The 17,574-nt window shown below is 40.9% G+C and overlaps 1 protein-coding gene across 1 annotated transcript; it reads right to left on the bottom strand.

Moving 5' to 3' along the window:
• Positions 1–4,009: 4,009 nt before the first annotated feature.
• Positions 4,010–15,152, bottom strand: c1ql4b (complement component 1, q subcomponent-like 4b). Its single transcript, XM_028406536.1, has 2 exons — positions 14,592–15,152; positions 4,010–4,275 (listed from the first exon to the last, which is right to left on the bottom strand). The coding sequence occupies exons 1-2, from the start codon at positions 15,129–15,131 to the stop codon at positions 4,096–4,098; spliced, it is 720 nt and encodes a 239-aa protein (XP_028262337.1). The 5' UTR covers positions 15,132–15,152; the 3' UTR covers positions 4,010–4,095.
• Positions 15,153–17,574: the final 2,422 nt, after the last annotated feature.

Genomic DNA, 17,574 nt, shown 5'->3' with positions numbered 1-17,574 from the left:
AATCCTCCTATTTGTGAGTCTGTGATCCTCTCAGCTCAGCCTTCCACAGGGGGATTGCTAATGGGGCTGAATGCTTCCCTCCTCAGCCCTCTCTCCCTGTCCAATTAACTTAGTGCTGGAATCTGCGAGGAGGGAGCACAGAGACCCGGCGGGGTGGGGGTGGTGTGGGGTGGTGGTGGTGGTGGGGGGGGGGGGTATCACTGCTGTGATACAAACCGTCTCGTCTGCATCCCATTCTGGTAGAACCTCCTCTTCCAGAATAGTATTACCACTCACCTTCAATTAAACATCCATCTCCTTGTTTTTCATTCTGTGGAGGTGAGAACTCGCTTTCATGTTTCCATGTTTCATTTTCACATGGCGGCTTTGCAGAGGCTACAAGAAGCAGCTGGTGAAAAAACAGCTGGTGGTGTTTATAATGGGGAAAACTACAGTATCTTCAAACGGGCTGCTGTAGTTGTAAATCTGACAGATATTTTATGATTAAGTAATTGTGCCATTTGTATGTAAGCTCAGCTTACACACACAACGCACGCACAAATTCATTGTATAAAAATACACACAGGTTCTGTTTGTGCAGCCAGTCTGAACAAAACCTCGGTTGTAGATATGTGTGCGTTCATATAATGTTGAAGACCTTACATTATATACATTTAATTACTACATTTTACACTGTTATGACCCATGGCTGCAAGAATACCGACTGTCAGTATCTTTCTGCTAATGGGCATGTTGTTAGACATTAAACCAGTGAAACATCAGCATTGAATGCATGTTTCCATTTAGTTTAATGTGATATCGTAACATTGCACAAAATAAAAGCTCAGCTTCAAGAACATGTTTGTTTCCTCCAGCTGGCTCTGCTTGGTCAGCATCAGCTCCACTGGGGCTGGTGCAGGAGTGATGCAGAGCAGGGAGTATCATTCAGTCATTCATTAAATTGTTGTGAAATGATTCATTCTAAAAAAATAATTTAATACCTACAAAAGAATACCCTGTCATTACAAACTAATGAAGCGACAAGTTAAATCAATACAAAATATCTCCTGACACCAGTATGTCTCAATTTTCAAATGTTGTCTTCTACTGCAAAATAAAAGTCTTGTTGCAGTTATATGAGAAGTGAAGAAATTCCTAAGATGTGATCAATACCTCAGAGGTCCACACCGTTCCACTGAAGTAGATCCATATGACAAGACCGCGTGACTGTCTAAGACTAAGTCATCTCTTTTGCCTCTCTGTCTGTTTGACAAAGGAGCAAAAAGAACAAAAAACATGTCTTGTTTGTTTCGGTACTGCTGATTACTTTCACTCTGTGTTGACTATCTGTCTCACCAATCTCACCAACACAGTGCATGCAGTAGTCTGTGTTGTGTTTTTTTACTTATAAATATATATATCGTAGTTTTTTTAGCATTTAATATTAGACAGAAAATCCCAGAATTTACAATAACCTCAGTGTACAAAGAAATGCATTTCTCCATGTTGCATACATGTAAATTCAGTCTTTAAAGCTGTGTTTCAGATTTCCTTTGTATTTGTAGGAAAATATTAGAAATATTATATTAAATAATAAATATTAGAAACACAGTCATTATGACAGTATCACTTATTATGCAAAACATTTAATTAACACCTCCTCTCTTCCTAAAATTAGATGTTACAGAACAACTGTTTTACTTTAATTATAAAGGTGTATTTTTTATCAATGAGTGAGTCAAAGGGAACACAGGGAGGTGGTCTTTTTGTTTACTTTACAGCTGTTTTATTTATTTTATTAATATCTGTGAATATTTAACCCTATTTTTGGATGCATTTTAATTAATATCATGAATAAAAATGTAACACTTTTTATTATTTTTCCGTAATATACAAAGGAGGAAAAAAGAATAGTGTCCGTCACACCAAAATGATCCTGAACTTCCTTCTTGTTCTTCTTCTTTTTTTTATTATTGTATTTGATGGTGTTCAAGGGCAGAGAAAAATCTATGTGGATTTCACACATGACAAATACACACAACTCAGCTTGCAAAGTACAGTGACAGCAATGAATCCATACTGCTTGCTAAACAAAAGTAACAGCGCCAGAAAACACACACACACAGTAGGACGCAGCATGGCACAGAGGTTATGTAAAGCCACTCGGGGGTGGGGGTGCGGGTGGGGTGGGTGGTGTCTGTGTACAATAATACAACATTTTCTTCTACTGCACAAGAATGAAGGGTTAATCAGAATATGTCACATCCAAATTTCTTCTGGGTACACTCATGCTGCCCAGCCTGGAAGCTGGATTTAGGACAACACAGTCTCTGCCACATATTGTGAATATATCATCAGGCTGATATTGAACTCTCTTCATTACAATAGATGTGTTTGAAATAATTTTACATTTTACCCGTTTAAGCATAATATGAAAAAAAAACAATTGTTATATGCAATAACTTGGTTACATCAACCTATTTAAAATTCATGTGGATGCATAATTTGAATTACACAGCGTCATGCTTCTCTTTCCGCCCTTCAGATTCATTCAGTTTTGGGGACTTTTATTTACAAATGGGAGTTACATCCAGTTATGTACCAAAAACTCACAGTCACTGTCTGTCTGCTGTATGTTTGCAGGGACTGCTGTGTTGGAAATAGAAAATCCCCCAACCAATTGCTGTCTGTGTGGATCAGCTTCCTCACATAGTGTGGATTCAGCACAGGGAACCACCTCATGCATAACAAATGAAAATAAATGGATAGTATAAGGCACAGAGAACCTATAGGTATGGCATATGGCAGTAAAACATCGACAGTCACCTGTGCATCAAAACATCTTCACAGTAAGATGAAAGTTTCACATTTTATCAAACAGACTGAGACTCTGAGATTTACACCCACTTTACGCTGTGATCGGCCTGTGGTGAGGAGGTGACAAATTATGAGGTGAAGCCCTCTAGGAGATACTCTCTGAAAATGTGTTGAAACAACTTCATGTTTATAGCACTTCATGGCAGCTTTAATTTAACAATGTCAGCTTTGGAAGAAATGTAAATATTTTGAATTTCCAGCTGGGTTAGTCTGTATCACCTGGCTCAAAGGTTTATACCTGGTCCCCTTCAAGCTTAATGTATACATCTGCTTTGAACCTCTAACTTTACACACTGAATAGCCTGCCGGGTAGATTTACATTGAATATTGAATGTATCAATAATAATAAACATATTAAACAATTAAACATAACGTTGTGCATTGAGTCCCATCAGACATGCCAGCACACATCTGGCTTACTTCCACCTTAACATCCTTAACACCTGTCATTATATATAATAATCACCTTCTGGCCTATAATTTTAGATGAGAATAAGAATAGAATACAAAATCAGAACAAAATGAGCAAAGGGGTTTCAGAATAATTTGCTAACCCCAGACTATAACTAACTCTAATTCTGTATTCTCTAAATGGTTAAATAGTTTCAGTAACACAACTCTCAAGAAGGTGTGTGTGTGTGTGTGTGTAACTGAACAGGTGAGGCTGTTGCAGAGCAGCATGGACACAGACGTACCACACACTGGATTGTGATGGTGAAATTTGCTGTATTATCAGCCTTGATCAATATATTCATGTTTAATTCATGTCACTTTTCTTGTTTCTTGCTCGGTCATATTGTAAATCCATCTTACATTAAAGATGAGAGGCTGCAGCCAAATACACACACACAGTTCGATTGACAGTCTACATTCAGATAGTATTACTGTCGATTTCAGACAGGCGGCTGAACTGGTCATCCTGTCTCAAAGCAACAACTGAAGCTCAGTTAATGAGTGCACAGGCGTGTGATGAGGTGTGCCTTCTCTTAGCCATGCTCGCACATACTGTACATGGCACAAAAATAATGATTACACATGTGTGAATCAGAAGTTATATTTACAATACTATATTCTTCACAAACTGTGTTCTATTTATTACCCGAGGTCATGTTGTTACATGAAAAGCAGTGAAATGACCTGATGGAGTGATGCTGTGTTAGATGAAGAGGAGAGAGAGAGGAAACTTTTTGCTTGATTACAGAGAGAAAGAGAGCATGTAGGATGTATGTGAGTATACTGTCAGTCGGGGTAGATAAGGAACCCGGAGAAGGTACTGTATTTGTTGGTATTTCCCCCATGAACTTTGCCTCCATCCAGCTGTACGCACACTTCGTCCCCTACGTCCAGGTGCAGGATTACACTGTTGGAGGCGTAGTCATAGTTCTGGTCTGCATCCTGAGCGATAGCACTGGCTCTCACCTAAAATATATATAAAAAATAAAAGTGTCAACAGGCTCCCAGAATGGAAAGAACCATTCACCAGATCTAAAAACAGGATTTTTTTATATGTTTACTCTGCAGGAAGTGTAGAATTTACTTTGAAGGCAGTGTCACAAAGCTACAGTTGAACTAAAATACAACAACAAATGAACATTTCACACATATTCTACAAGGGATATGTTAAAGCAATTTTCATACAAATGGTTTAAATGTGTTAACGTGTGTAAAACATGTATTCTATTATATCTATATCCTTTGTTTTCTTGCTGTATCACCAAAACTATGCTGGAGTCTTGCTTACTCTTGACCAGAAAGTTCTGGACCCACTTACCTCTGTGTTTGGGATTTCATTGGCTAATTGAAATGCCCGTCTTTGTCAGAGTCCACTACAACTGGCTAGACGTGCATACAGAGTACATGCTCCATTTAACAGAGGGACTCATCAGTCGATTGCTCCTGTTATAAGGATTATTTGTCCTTTCATTGCTTTAGAGCCTTGTAAGATTTTCAAACAGCTGAGATCATTGATGCACAAGCAGAGCAACCATAAACACATCCTGACGATGAGCAGTTTAACTGGTTAGTTTTTCATCAAGTGTCCACATATTTCCACAGTCCTCTCTCCTCTTGAATCATCCACCTGCTCTTATGGTCTCAAAGCTCTAATCATCACCTGCAGCAGAGGCTCCTTCACCACTGCCATCTAATTGTTAATTGAAGAGCACGACTGAAATATGGGTTCCATAAGAAGTAATCACGTCCAGTGGTTCTTACATTTAACTGACTGTTTTCTTTATACCAGAAGGGAATGGTTATTCTTTTTCCCACATCATCCCACCCACAGCCAGCCTGTTCACTTTATCTGGATGTGACTGCTGCCATTTTATTTCTTGCTTCATACTATGATCCCGGTGTAATGTCATCAACACTGATGCCTTCCTGTCCACTGGGTAGATAAATGAGATGTGCAGTGATCTTTGGCCTCAAGCCTCCGTCTGAAGGCACAACCTTTCTAAGTCGCATTCAATTTTTCCAGAGGATTGTTGCTCTCTTGCCTGATCCACCTGTTGCAGAGGATTGTGAGGATGGTATCAGGGAACACATCAGGTCATTTGTCACTCTAATCACTGATTTGTACATACCACGGCCCACAGCTGTTCATCACTGTGGTCCAGGGCAGTGAGTTTTTATTTATCTTTTCATGAATATCTGTGAGAGGTTAAACACAGAGGAAGCCATGTTGTACTTGTGGGTACGTCCAGGCAACACTGTAACTCAGAACTAACCACTCCACATTCAGCCTGCCTCCACAGAGCTCAGCAGAACAGCTGCCAGGAGCCTCCCTTCTTGATGTAGCTTAGTAGTCATTGCCAAAGCTGTCACTGCTGGTTAGCTAATGCTAGCTACTGTCAGACTTCCACACCAACCAGCCCAATAACGTCGCTGTCTCTGTTAGAACAAGAGGACAGGTGAACTACTCATGATATTCAACACTAACACGCGCTTTCTCTGGTGTCCATGTACAGACCATAGAAATGTGCAATTTGAAATGTAATGTTGGACATTCTTCACCTTTTTATCTGCATGTGGACAGCTTTATGTTTGGAGGAACGAATGTCAATCACCTGACGTTGGGTCTGTAACTGTTTGAACAGCTATTCACACACGACGATTACTCTGTTTTTAGTAATAGTCAACACTATTATGCCAGTGAACACTGATCAAATGATGCCATGGCAGTAATGATCCCATACATGCAGCTAAATCAACACAGCAGAGGTTTCAGGAGGAGATACAATTGACATCTCCTTCCAGAAGAACAGCACAGCATCCTGGGAGTTTGTCGAACATGTTTCAGCTAAATACCAGGATGTTTCTGCCCTTTGACCTGGAAAACAGCAGGTCAAAGGGCATTCATATTTATTATGTTGTGAATTGTTTCCATTAGTTCATCTTCTCATTCTCATTTTTTCATCTCAATTAAAGGGTTATTTTTGCACTCAGTAAGCAAATCTCCTGATAAATTGCATCACAGAGCAAGTAACAAACTATTCAAGCAGACAATCCATTTAATAGTGGAAAATAAAGTACACATGCACATACATATTAATGAATGCAAATGCGATGCCCCATCTCCATCCTTGTCTCTTCCTCTGGGTTGCAGTCTGACTAAGGATTTGGTCCATCATCTCCACTCGTCATTAAGCGGCCCTGATCCCTTCTGATCACCGAGATAAATTAGGTAAAACTAAACTCTCCATGTCTCCTCATCCCTCCATCCAACATTTTCATCAGATTAACTGAACACGTTTCTCCATACAGGCATTTCTTTTGTGTCGAGTAGGTGAACGTTTTTATTCCCCTCCTTCAGAAAGAAAATGAATCGATACATTTCCTTTGTATTAATTCCACTCACATCACTTCATTAATTGTTGTCTCTCTCTCCACACCTCACGCCCCTTCCATCATCCCACTCCCATTCACCACCTCGTTCCCATCTCTTCATTCTCGACCCATCTATCCATCTTTTTGTATCCGCATACTGGAATAAGATGCAGGTCACGCACACCTTTTTCTCGCCTTCGCTATGGCAGTGTTGGCGGGAGCAACGACTAAGTGTGTCCCTGTCCAGTCTAAATCGGATTGATTAACGACGTGCTGCTGTGGCAAATCTCCTGAGAACCCCTACCAGTCCCAACCCCAGCCCCTTTCCTTTTACCACCCCCCACCTCCCTCCCACCACACACGTTACAACATTCCTCACCCCTCCCTGTGTCCACATGCACTAGGGCAGGCTATACATGGCTGCAGGCTACAGTAATTGGTAGTCAGACAGCCATGGCAGCTCCCCGCCTAATAGGTCCAACTCCTCAATAACTCCATACAATCACAATAAATGGGGGCACAGGATAGGCTACAGTGGTCAAATGGGCCCATGAAATTCTAGCAAGGAGGTTAGGATTGGATGGCACACACACACACAGTATATATCTCGATAAGGACAGCTCTGTTTCCTCTTTGTTTTTATGAATCTCAAGTGAACACCTGAGGGGAGAAAACATGTACCATATAAGACATTTTGTTACTTTATAGTGTTACACTTTGCTTTGCTCTGAAGGGACTGAAAAGCTCCCCTGAGGAAGCCTAATAGGTTTTTAGAAAAAAAAAAAAACACTAAAAAGATTCTGACATCTTGTACATCCAACATCTGTCTACATGGTTGAACGGCAGGATTCCCCAGACGGTACTGTCAGCTGAGTTAGAGGCTGACAGGCAGCATGAGTACAGTACACTGATAAGCACATAATAAACATAAAGGCCACTCACAGATGAAGATTATAACAATGATTATTTCACAATAACTATGCATGACTGGGAAATGGGAATAAAAAGGATCTGCTGTCAAAGTCTTGGCTCCAAAGGATTTCTTTTAGAGTCCACATGTCTGAGTTTGGGGTTATCTGCGTATTAAGTCATAATAAAGCCAGTGTGCTTGTACATGAAACATGCCCCCATAAAATATCCTAAAACATCTTCCAACATTTAGGGGTCACAATAAAAGTTGCAGCAGTGATATTCACACCACCTTTTTCAACACAAACATCAGCTAATTATATTTGCCAGCCAAAAGGACAAACTATTATTTATTGCTTTTTTATGGTTGACTTCCCTGTGAGATACCTAAGCTTACTTAGCCTCTACTCAGACAGTGGAGATGCTGACATTTAATGTGTAATGTTTATGATTAATTCACGGGCACATTCTCCTCGCGTATACATCGTAACTGAGTGGACACGTTTGCTATTTTATGCACATATTTACATTGTGACATTTAAAATACTATTACAATCATCATCAATATTATTGACATGTGGAATATGAGTAAAATGTATAAATTAAATGTCATCTGACTCATGCTCTGTGAATCCAGAAAGAAAACTATGCATGTAAAGCTAAACATTTGTTAAACATTAAAATGTGAAAATCATTTCCTTTTTGTAAAAATGGAGCATGTCATTGTCCAAACTACATCATATATGTGGATTTATAGTCAATAGAGTTCCACTGATCAGAAACCCACTAAAATCAGTGTGCTGTCAGATGACTATGCACTTGTTGAAGACTGATACAGTATATTGATCTGATTGGCTGTGATGTAAAATAAGACACTCAGGTGGACGAGCTGATGTTTCTTTTTTCTTCCAGTGCACCTCTGTCACTATAACTCCTGTAAGCTGGTTGTGATTCATAGGTGTCGCGCTGCTGTGAAAAACCCAAACTTAGACCTGGCCAACAATGATCACATTTTGGAGTGTTGTGATACTGAAACCAGTGCAGATGAGTCTGCAGGTTCAGCTGTCAGTAACAATCAGAATGAAACCTTGTTTTCCTAAAGTGGGCAGGAGACACTGGGGCTTTGGGAGTGAAAGCGAGAGGGAAAGGCAAATCAGGATTATTGTCAACAGCGGTGGAGATTGATAGCGACAAGGGAGTGAATTTCTGTCTGTTGGCCCAGCGCTGTTCTGACTTGATCTGCTGCTGTTGGGAAGAAGAGAGACCCGAGGGACAAAGGAGAAGATTACACTGCCTCCACTTGTCATTAGGGGGGCAGCATTAAATGAGGAAAGAGAGCCAAAGAGGGGCTGAAGAGAGAGAGTGAGAGAGGGGGGGGGGGGTGACAGCATTGAAATAATTCACTGACAGTGCTAAATGCTCAGTAAAATTTACATTTTCCTCTGCATGCCACTGATTTGCGTGACATATCAAAGGGCTAAAATACAGCATTTCAATTGAATCACGCTATTTAGATGTTTTTATGTATGAGTTTGTCATAGAAAGCTTTGTCTCTAAGAAGAAAACATGATGGAACTGGGCTGTTGGGCAGAGAGAACAGAATAATGAAAAGGTGGGTGTGAAAGCAGAAATTTGGATTAGGTCACACAGACGAGCAGACAGCTGCATGCACTCCAGGCACGGGATTTGAGCAAAGCAAGCCAAAGTTGAGGAGGAATCCTGTTGGATAACAAACTGATCAGGCATGCCTATTTCAGGAGGGTGGGGCAATGTGGGGGGAGCTTAAATGAAGTGGGGGGGTGTCCATGTAGTGTGTTATTTTTTCAGTTTTGTTTTGTTTCACAGTGGTGCCTTGATCCTCTGGTAATAAAACTGACAGGATTCATTCACTGTGATGTACAGACCTCTCAGAGCGGAGCGAGCGATTGAGACAGGGTCTCTTAAACTTACCTGAGGGACCTCTAAGGGTGAACTGGGAGAGAGAAGAGGGGCGATTGAAATGGCTTTTTTTTATTCTGGTAAAAGCTGCTGTGTTCTCTCTGCCTCCATCCGTGTGTACTTGCCTGAGGTATCCTGTTTCTATTATGCAGGTCGACATGTAACCCTTCTCTTGCACTGCAGACTCACACACTAATTGGCATACTAAATGCTAATATTTTGCCATGACACTTAAGACCCAAGGTGTCAAGATGTTGATTAGAAAGTCTCTAATTGGCTCTATAGACTGAAACCTTTGAGGGTATAGAGAAAATGGCTTAATTGGATATAAATGGGGATCTTGGGATGGTCTATACCTTCAGGGCATCGGCTTCAGCCAGGCCTCAGTTCTTAAGTTATTTGTTGTTTTTGTGTTTAATGTCTTGTCTGGACAAAGAGGGAGGGGACAAACAACCATACACACCCACTGATTTTCCAGTCATCAAAACCAGCACCAGGTCAGGAGGTAACGCCCCTTTGATTCTGATAAACCTTTACCTTTAACTAGAAATATTAATAACCCCGGATCATATTACAGTTGCTCAGGTCAGATCTAAACACACCACTATCCAACACAGTGACACACAGCTTTTTATGGAAGACAGAAACACTGTTTCCTTGATGAGCAAAGGGTAATGATATAATCGGCAGGCAAAGGGAAAGACAACAAAGACACGGAGAAAACACAGTAACAACCAGCCGAGTCCTTTTAGTCTTCAGGATATAATGGCCTCAGCCATTATAACAGAGACATATAGTCAAATAATAGCCGCGTGCATGGATAAATGTGTAAGGTTGTGGAGGAAACACAAGAAGAAAAGAACAAGAAAACCGGCAGGGTATATGCCCTGACAGAAAAATGCAACTTTTATTCTGCATCACAAAATGCTCTTCATGTTGGCCACTTCACAACATTAACACTCAGAGAGTTATTCTATCAAGACATGCATCGTAAAAACAAGCAGCACCAAATGTGCCAAAATTAAAGAAATGTAGAAATGTCTAATGACACACAGGCTCTTAATGACACCTTGTCTCACTTGCTGTAATTAACAGCTTCTACCTCTCACTGCGAGCCACATCATGCCTACCTAGAATTATTAGTCCAAGCCTGTCATCGACTAATATTAAGTAGTATTTATAATTATCTAATTAGCTCATACTGTAGATCCCATTAGGTACATGCTTTAATCTAAAATAAGAAAAAGAATCTCTGAGGTGTTTTTGGTAATCACAATGAAAGGTTTCAGCTTTTTTGTTGTTGCTTTGATTCTTAACAGCCAGCCAAAAAGTCTTAACCTGCTCCTTTGTTTAACAATGCAAATGTACAGATGCACTTAACAATACACTCCAATATGCATTGATAATCTGAACCTTGAGACATAGTTATATTTTATTTAACACCTCCAGCCTTTACATTCTTAATGCTGACCCACGTCAGAGCATTTTTACTGTGCTGTCAACCAATCTCTCCACTTTAGGCCACTGACATAACAAGATTGCCAGGTGTCAGCGGAGGACACACTGATAGCACCTACAGACTGACCAACTGACCAGCCCAGAGATTGGCCCAGTTATAAATATTCATGCTCCCACTCCATGCTCATCACTGTAAAGGGCAAAGTACATATTGGTGGTGAATTATATATCCATTGAAAAGGTCATCTACCTCAACACCTATCTTTTGATGAGTTATGGGACACAATGAAGAAATAAAGATTCATCTGCTTTATCTCTGCAAACATGGCGTAAACGTCACACATCAGCACATCAGCACATCAGCTACACATTTCACTAGCCAACTGGCAACAGTAGAGGCTGGTGTGTCTGATTTTTTTTTCATACATTGCTTTATCTGTAGTCCTCCACTTATGTCTTCATTGGACAGCCTCTGTCCATTCTCCTGTGAATATCCATCCATCTCTCTCTGTGTGTCAGCCCACTTGTCTGTGTGCTGCCTGTCTCTGCAGTGATGTCTCCCCAGGATGCGTCTTGTTCTCAGATCCCTTTGACAAGACATTGATCAACACTGTGCATATCAGTCTGACAATTGTTGTAGCCCTACACACACACACGATCACACACACACACGTACACACACGATCACACACACACCTCCCCCTGAAGGGAAACATGCTAGAGATGGCCACCACAGGCTTTAGAGGAATATTAGATTTTTTGAGGAATCTCTTTCAGTGTTAATTTGCATTGGGCCAGTACTTGTCCAGTCAACAATTAGCTTAAATTCAAATTATTTAAAAGATCGCCCTACATTAACTGTTTGTATCTCTATTTAACTAAGCTTTCAGCTTGGTCAGCTGATTCGGTCACTGGGTTTATATATGAAGGCTAGTGTACGCAGCTAAAGAGTTTCAATCTGTCAACTTTAAAAAGAAAGAAAGAAAGAAAGAAAGAAAGAAACTCTCAATTGACAATTTCTGTTTTAAAGTTTTCTCATTGACCTGTGCTACACCAGCACTTGTCTATTCACTAAAAAAAACACACAAAAAAAGCCAGTGAAGCTGTGAGGGCGAGATCAGCATTGAATTGAGTTAAATAATTTAGTTGATGGAAAAGATAATTAATGGGGAAGGAGTCAATAGCCAGTGTGGATGGGAAACGTGTAGGTGTGTGTGTGTGTGTGTAAAGGAGGGCCACAGGTGAAGGGGAGAAGATCTCATCTACAGGCTATGAAAGATTTAACAGCAGGAGAAGACAGGAATGATAATGTCTGTGAAGGCACGCAACAAACCAAGTCCCCCAATTATATCTGGCATTTACCTGCCTGTCCTCTTTACTCCACACCTTATGCACATCCTGTCAAATCAATAAAAGGGAGAATAGATATCTTTACAGACTGGATCAGTCACATAAAAGATGTGCTCTGTAATAATGTACGTATTTAAAAAGCCTGTTATGCTGAACTTGACATTATCACATTAAACGTTCTCAGTTTAGCACCCAAAACCTGCAAATTATACTAACATCACAATTGTTGTTAAAAGATCATTTTATGAATGCATCTTATTTCAGTTTGTCCAACTTTTCTTAATATTTGCTTATGAATTATAATAATAATTTCTTTTATTTACAAATTCTTGCCTATCTTGCAAAATGCAGACTAAAGTTGTACATTTAATTTGGTGGACATTTTCTATGTACATGTGTGCGAATCTGCACAAAATACACAAAACAGGCACGTTTAGTAGTTCATGAGAAAACAGCTACTTCTCATAGTAAGTGTAGATGGTGTTAAAGGGTAAGTTAAAGAGCCATTTTGAGACCCTGTGGAAGGCTTCAACAGCTGCCGTGTTGCAGCGTTTGTGTCCGCCTTAACACCTGGATAGTCCACATACAGGTAAAAAGGTGTGGAGTGTGAGTAGAGATGAGGTGTCTCTGAAGCAGTAAGCTTGCACTGTGGCCACAGGTTTAATTATGCAAAATTTTAAGCACAAATATTGGTAAAAGAAGTGAGTTATATTAAAATGTACCTGTGTACGGTGGTCATAATACAAAAACATTCCAACATCACACTTGGTCATGGGCCTTATTTCTCAGCCTTGGAGGCTGCTGTTTAATGTGTGGCCCTAACTAAACACACAAGTTGTGTTGCAGTCTTGCTGTGTTTACAAATGTCTTTTCAACAACCAACTCATTAAAGGTGTGATTTCTGAGACTGACAGGTGGATACTGTCTCAAATTCTGAGCTCCCTGATCGCGTGTAGCCTTCTGTCCGCCTCCACTCACACTCCACTGCTGCCTATATTTGGATTCACAATGAAGTTAAGTGGACCCAGGCAATGCTTGGAACCAGTCTCCCCTGCTGAACTCTTCAGAAGACTTCACTGAAGGTTTGTTCATGTTTTTTACAGTGCATGAAAAATGCTTTACATTTCAGACAACACACAACTACAATGCCCCAGGCAGAGCTGGGCACTGGTGCAGCATCTGCATCCGGAGCCTTTGCTATTGAACAAAAAGTAACCACTGCACTCTCAATTAAAGCCTTTTTTAAGATGTAGATTCAGTAAAGCACACAAAGAGCTGCAGCCCCTGGTGATTGTTGGTCAGTTGCATATTGCTGTTCATGTGTCGTGTAAATTATAGAGCATAGTGCGCTGTGATACCATCAAACACTTGTAACAATGCAAAGCATGTGTCTTAGTTTTCTCTGTTAATCCCCAGGACATCACTCACATCACTGTTCTGCAGCACACATGTCAGAATTAGCTCCTCAGCAGAGTGAGGGCTTAGTAGTTCAGGCTTGTCACAGTTCTCCAGATGGAGGATTTCAAGAATTTGTACTGTTTATTTATTAGTGTTAAAGTCAGAGTTTCTCAAAGGACAGTAGCCAGCTGTTGCATTTTGGCTTTGTTCCACTGAGACGTGGAGGATTGTTATCCCGTTGATCGCTTGACTGTCTCTCTCTCTCTCTCTCTCTCTCTCTCTCTCTGTCTGTCTGCAGGCTGTACAAATAATTACTGTTTTTCTATGCAAAAACTGCATGTAAAGCAATTTTAAATCCCAGCTCTGTCTGCTTTCATCCATTTCTTCTCTTTTGTTCTCATTTTCACTTTATGTGTTTTTTCTTTATCTACAACTTTTCCCACATAAAAACAGTGCTTTATTGTTGGCAACATTTTTTTATTTCTTGAAAAGCTGAGTGGGAGTCAACACCTGTACTCAACAATGCAGAAAAAACCTTGATGTTTCCCTAACTTTTCAGTTTTTATTTATCAACTATAAGATGACGTGGATCATGAGTTTCATGAAGTTATCTAAAAAAAAGTGCTTCAGTCCAACAGTGTAAAACTTTGGACCTACAAGTAAATGTTTCATTTTGGTGATATTGTCAAATCCTGTTTTGGTGCCAACCAGGGCAGAAAGCAGCTGTCATTACTAAGGCCAAAATACAACATCACAGCTGCATGTTATTAATTTGAAAAACAAACTGTATGAAAACTCTGCCACGACTGTATCAAAGAGCATTCTTGTTATTATTGCAGGACGAGTTTGTTTCTCACCTGTCCGTTCTTCTTCAGGTCTGCCCACATGCTCGTGCCATCGCCTCCTCTCATCAGGACATGGTAGGTGAAGTAATAGATACCAGGCAGAGGACAGGTGAACTTGCCGGTGCTCGGCTCGTAGTAGTTCCCTACGTTGGTCACCACATCGTCAAACTTCAGTATTTCACTCCCTTCATGTTGTTTCCGGAGGCCAGCATAGAAGGCGATTTTAGGACTGTAGAAGGAAGGGCCGTAGCCACCAGGTCCAGGCCCAGGTGGGCCAGGTGGGCCAGGTTTACCAGGCTCTCCAGGTGGCCCTTTAGGGCCTGGAGGACCAGGGACTCCCGGAGTCCCTCTGAACCCTTGTTTGCCCCTGCGATTTGGGAAGTCTGGAGGCTGCGGAGAGACAGCTGTTAGCTCTCCTTGTGGGGGGGTGAAAGTGTCACACACCATCTTGCAGCTCCCAAGCATCTCAAAATGCGTGCTGCCTCCTCCGGACCCTGCCCCCTTGGTGGTGTGGACCAATAGGGGAATGGCCACCAGGAGGACCAGGACCATGGCCACGCCGACTCCAGCCCCGATAACACGTTTTTTGCGGCTGAGCCGTGAGGCGGCCAGCGTGAGGAAGTCCTCCTCCCCTTTAGCTGGAATGGTTGTGCCTGCCAGACTGAACTCTGGGTAGAAAGTAACCAGTGAATTTAGAGGAATATGTGTGACTTTGCACGGACAGAGAGAGGAGATAGAAGGACTATTCAAAGACTGACAAGATCTCAGACAGGAGCAGAAAATCAGAAGTCAGGGCAGAGTGATAAACAGCTCTTTTCCATGTCTTGATGTTTAATATCCTTCTACTGTTCACTTTCCTCTGGTACACAATGTTTGAATTCTCTCTAGAGAAAATAAATCACATCATTTAAAAAAGAAGAATTCTTTGTGGAAAAATTGTTGAGGTGTTTAAATTTTTCGCTGCTTTTTATTTTAATCCAGGTCCGTGGCCGTGGAGGCTCCAGTGAAAATCCTTCAGTTGCTCAGGCAGAGAGCTGTCAGGTGGGGTCTACAGTATTCCCACTGGAGTTCATCTCACCCACCACATACAGGGAAGGGCGCTTTACTTGTCTGTCCAGGAATGAGGGGAGGAAACTGCCTAAATCTCTGCTCTCTTCTTGCTTTCTTTCTTTCTTGCTCCCTGCTTGTGCTTTGCTGAATAGAGACTCAGTGCTACCTGATAAACCTGTGCCTCTATTCAAACTGAAGATTTGTTACATCTCATGAAAAAGCAAATTGTGAGGGAAGGCCATGCACTGGATGTGGAAACTCTTGTTTAAAAGGTGAAGCAGAAAACATTTTATCAGGGGAAATCACTGACTCTCTGCAACCTAGAAGGAAAAGACACACATGACAAAGAAAGAAAATAAATCCTATTGTTAACACAAATCTAGTTAAAGTGTATGATATATGGAAGACGTGATAAATTAAACTCTCTATTTTCAATCAATAAATATTAAAATAGGTATGCTTTCATTTTAAATACAGAAATAAATTTAATAGACTACACAAATGGATTATTCATATTGTCAATATCCAGTTCATGAAATCCATTTAAACAGGGTGTTCCATTATTTATAAATGTGAAGGAGGGGAAGCTTCACTAATACAATAGACACGCTGCTTTCATAGGCCTGCACAGTCTGCAAACATTAAACATTCCTTCAAACATTATTATTTTCTAATATAATTTTATGTATTTCAAAAATATTCCACCTTTAATCACAGCAAGAAAAAAATATGACTTCAAAATAAAACTTTAAATGAACTCGGGGGGAAAAATAGATCCGCTTACCTGGTTTTTCTTTCCTCTCTGTCCGGTGGTCAGTGCGTCTTCATGCTGCGGGCTGAAATGGAAACGCCGCAGAGAAATCTGGTCCAGGACCGGAACGAAACCCTCCAAAGACCGAGCGCTCTCCTCGGCGAGGGTCGCTTAAAGTTTCGCTGCGATCTAAACTCAGCTCGGCTCAACAAAGAGTCACACACATAATATTTTAAACTTCATCCAGGAGGAGGAGGAGGTGGCGTCTGGACATCACTGGCCACAAAAATGCTGCCCGAGGCAGTCCGAGCAGTCACAGAAGGACATTTAAATATATATATTTATACAGTTCAGTGTCACGTTGTCTGTCCTTCAAAATACAAAACAAAAACAAAACAAAAAACAACAACTTTTACAGAGTTTCGCCGCGCGTAAATCCCGGCGCACGGCCACTTCATGCGCGGAGCAACAGTTCACTCACTTGTTGTGTTTTTTCTGTCGAGCTTCTCTCTCCTCAGTATCTGCCTACTACAGCTCCCCCCGCCCTCCCTCCGCAACACACACACACACACACACTCACACACAGATCCATCGTCCCATCCTGCATGTGACCTTTTCACAAATCAAATGAATACATCTGTTCAAGACTTTAATCACAGGTTGCTGTTCAGTTATTGACAATTTATTGAACATTATAAAATAAAAATAAAATGTGTGGATTCCTTTATTTACCAGAAACGTGATGTTTGGGTAATTTCATGTTTTCTTATATCATAATATCCTGTACAAGTGTCATTTTTATGATGTGAATAATTTGGGTAAATGAGTGCTGTAGCTTGTTCAGCGCCTCAGAGTGATTTTGGAGTTTAGATATATGCACCTCTAGAGGTGCTTTTTTGGAAAAACAGCAGGTGTGAAAAGAGTGTGAGTGTTAGTACAAAATGTGGGCCAACAGATGTAAGAGTGAAACACATCATGCAGCCAGGGCGAAGTGAAAGGATCAAATGAAAGGAGAGCGGTGCGGCGTTCTCAGGGTTTGTTGTCAATGTCTGTGTTTTTGTAGCTTTCAGAGCTCGTTAGAGATGAAAGATGTATTGCTGCTGACATCTCCCCTCCTCCTCTTCCTCCACCTCCATGTCCTCCTGACGTCTTTCCCTTTCTCTTCCTTATTATATATTTATAGCATTAATTCAT

The sequence above is a fragment of the Parambassis ranga genome, chromosome 5, assembly GCF_900634625.1.
Source record: "Parambassis ranga chromosome 5, fParRan2.1, whole genome shotgun sequence".
In the NCBI taxonomy this organism is placed as follows: domain Eukaryota; kingdom Metazoa; phylum Chordata; class Actinopteri; family Ambassidae; genus Parambassis; species Parambassis ranga.
Note: the sequence above shows the minus strand (reverse complement) of the source record. Positions and strands in the feature narration are given on the sequence as shown.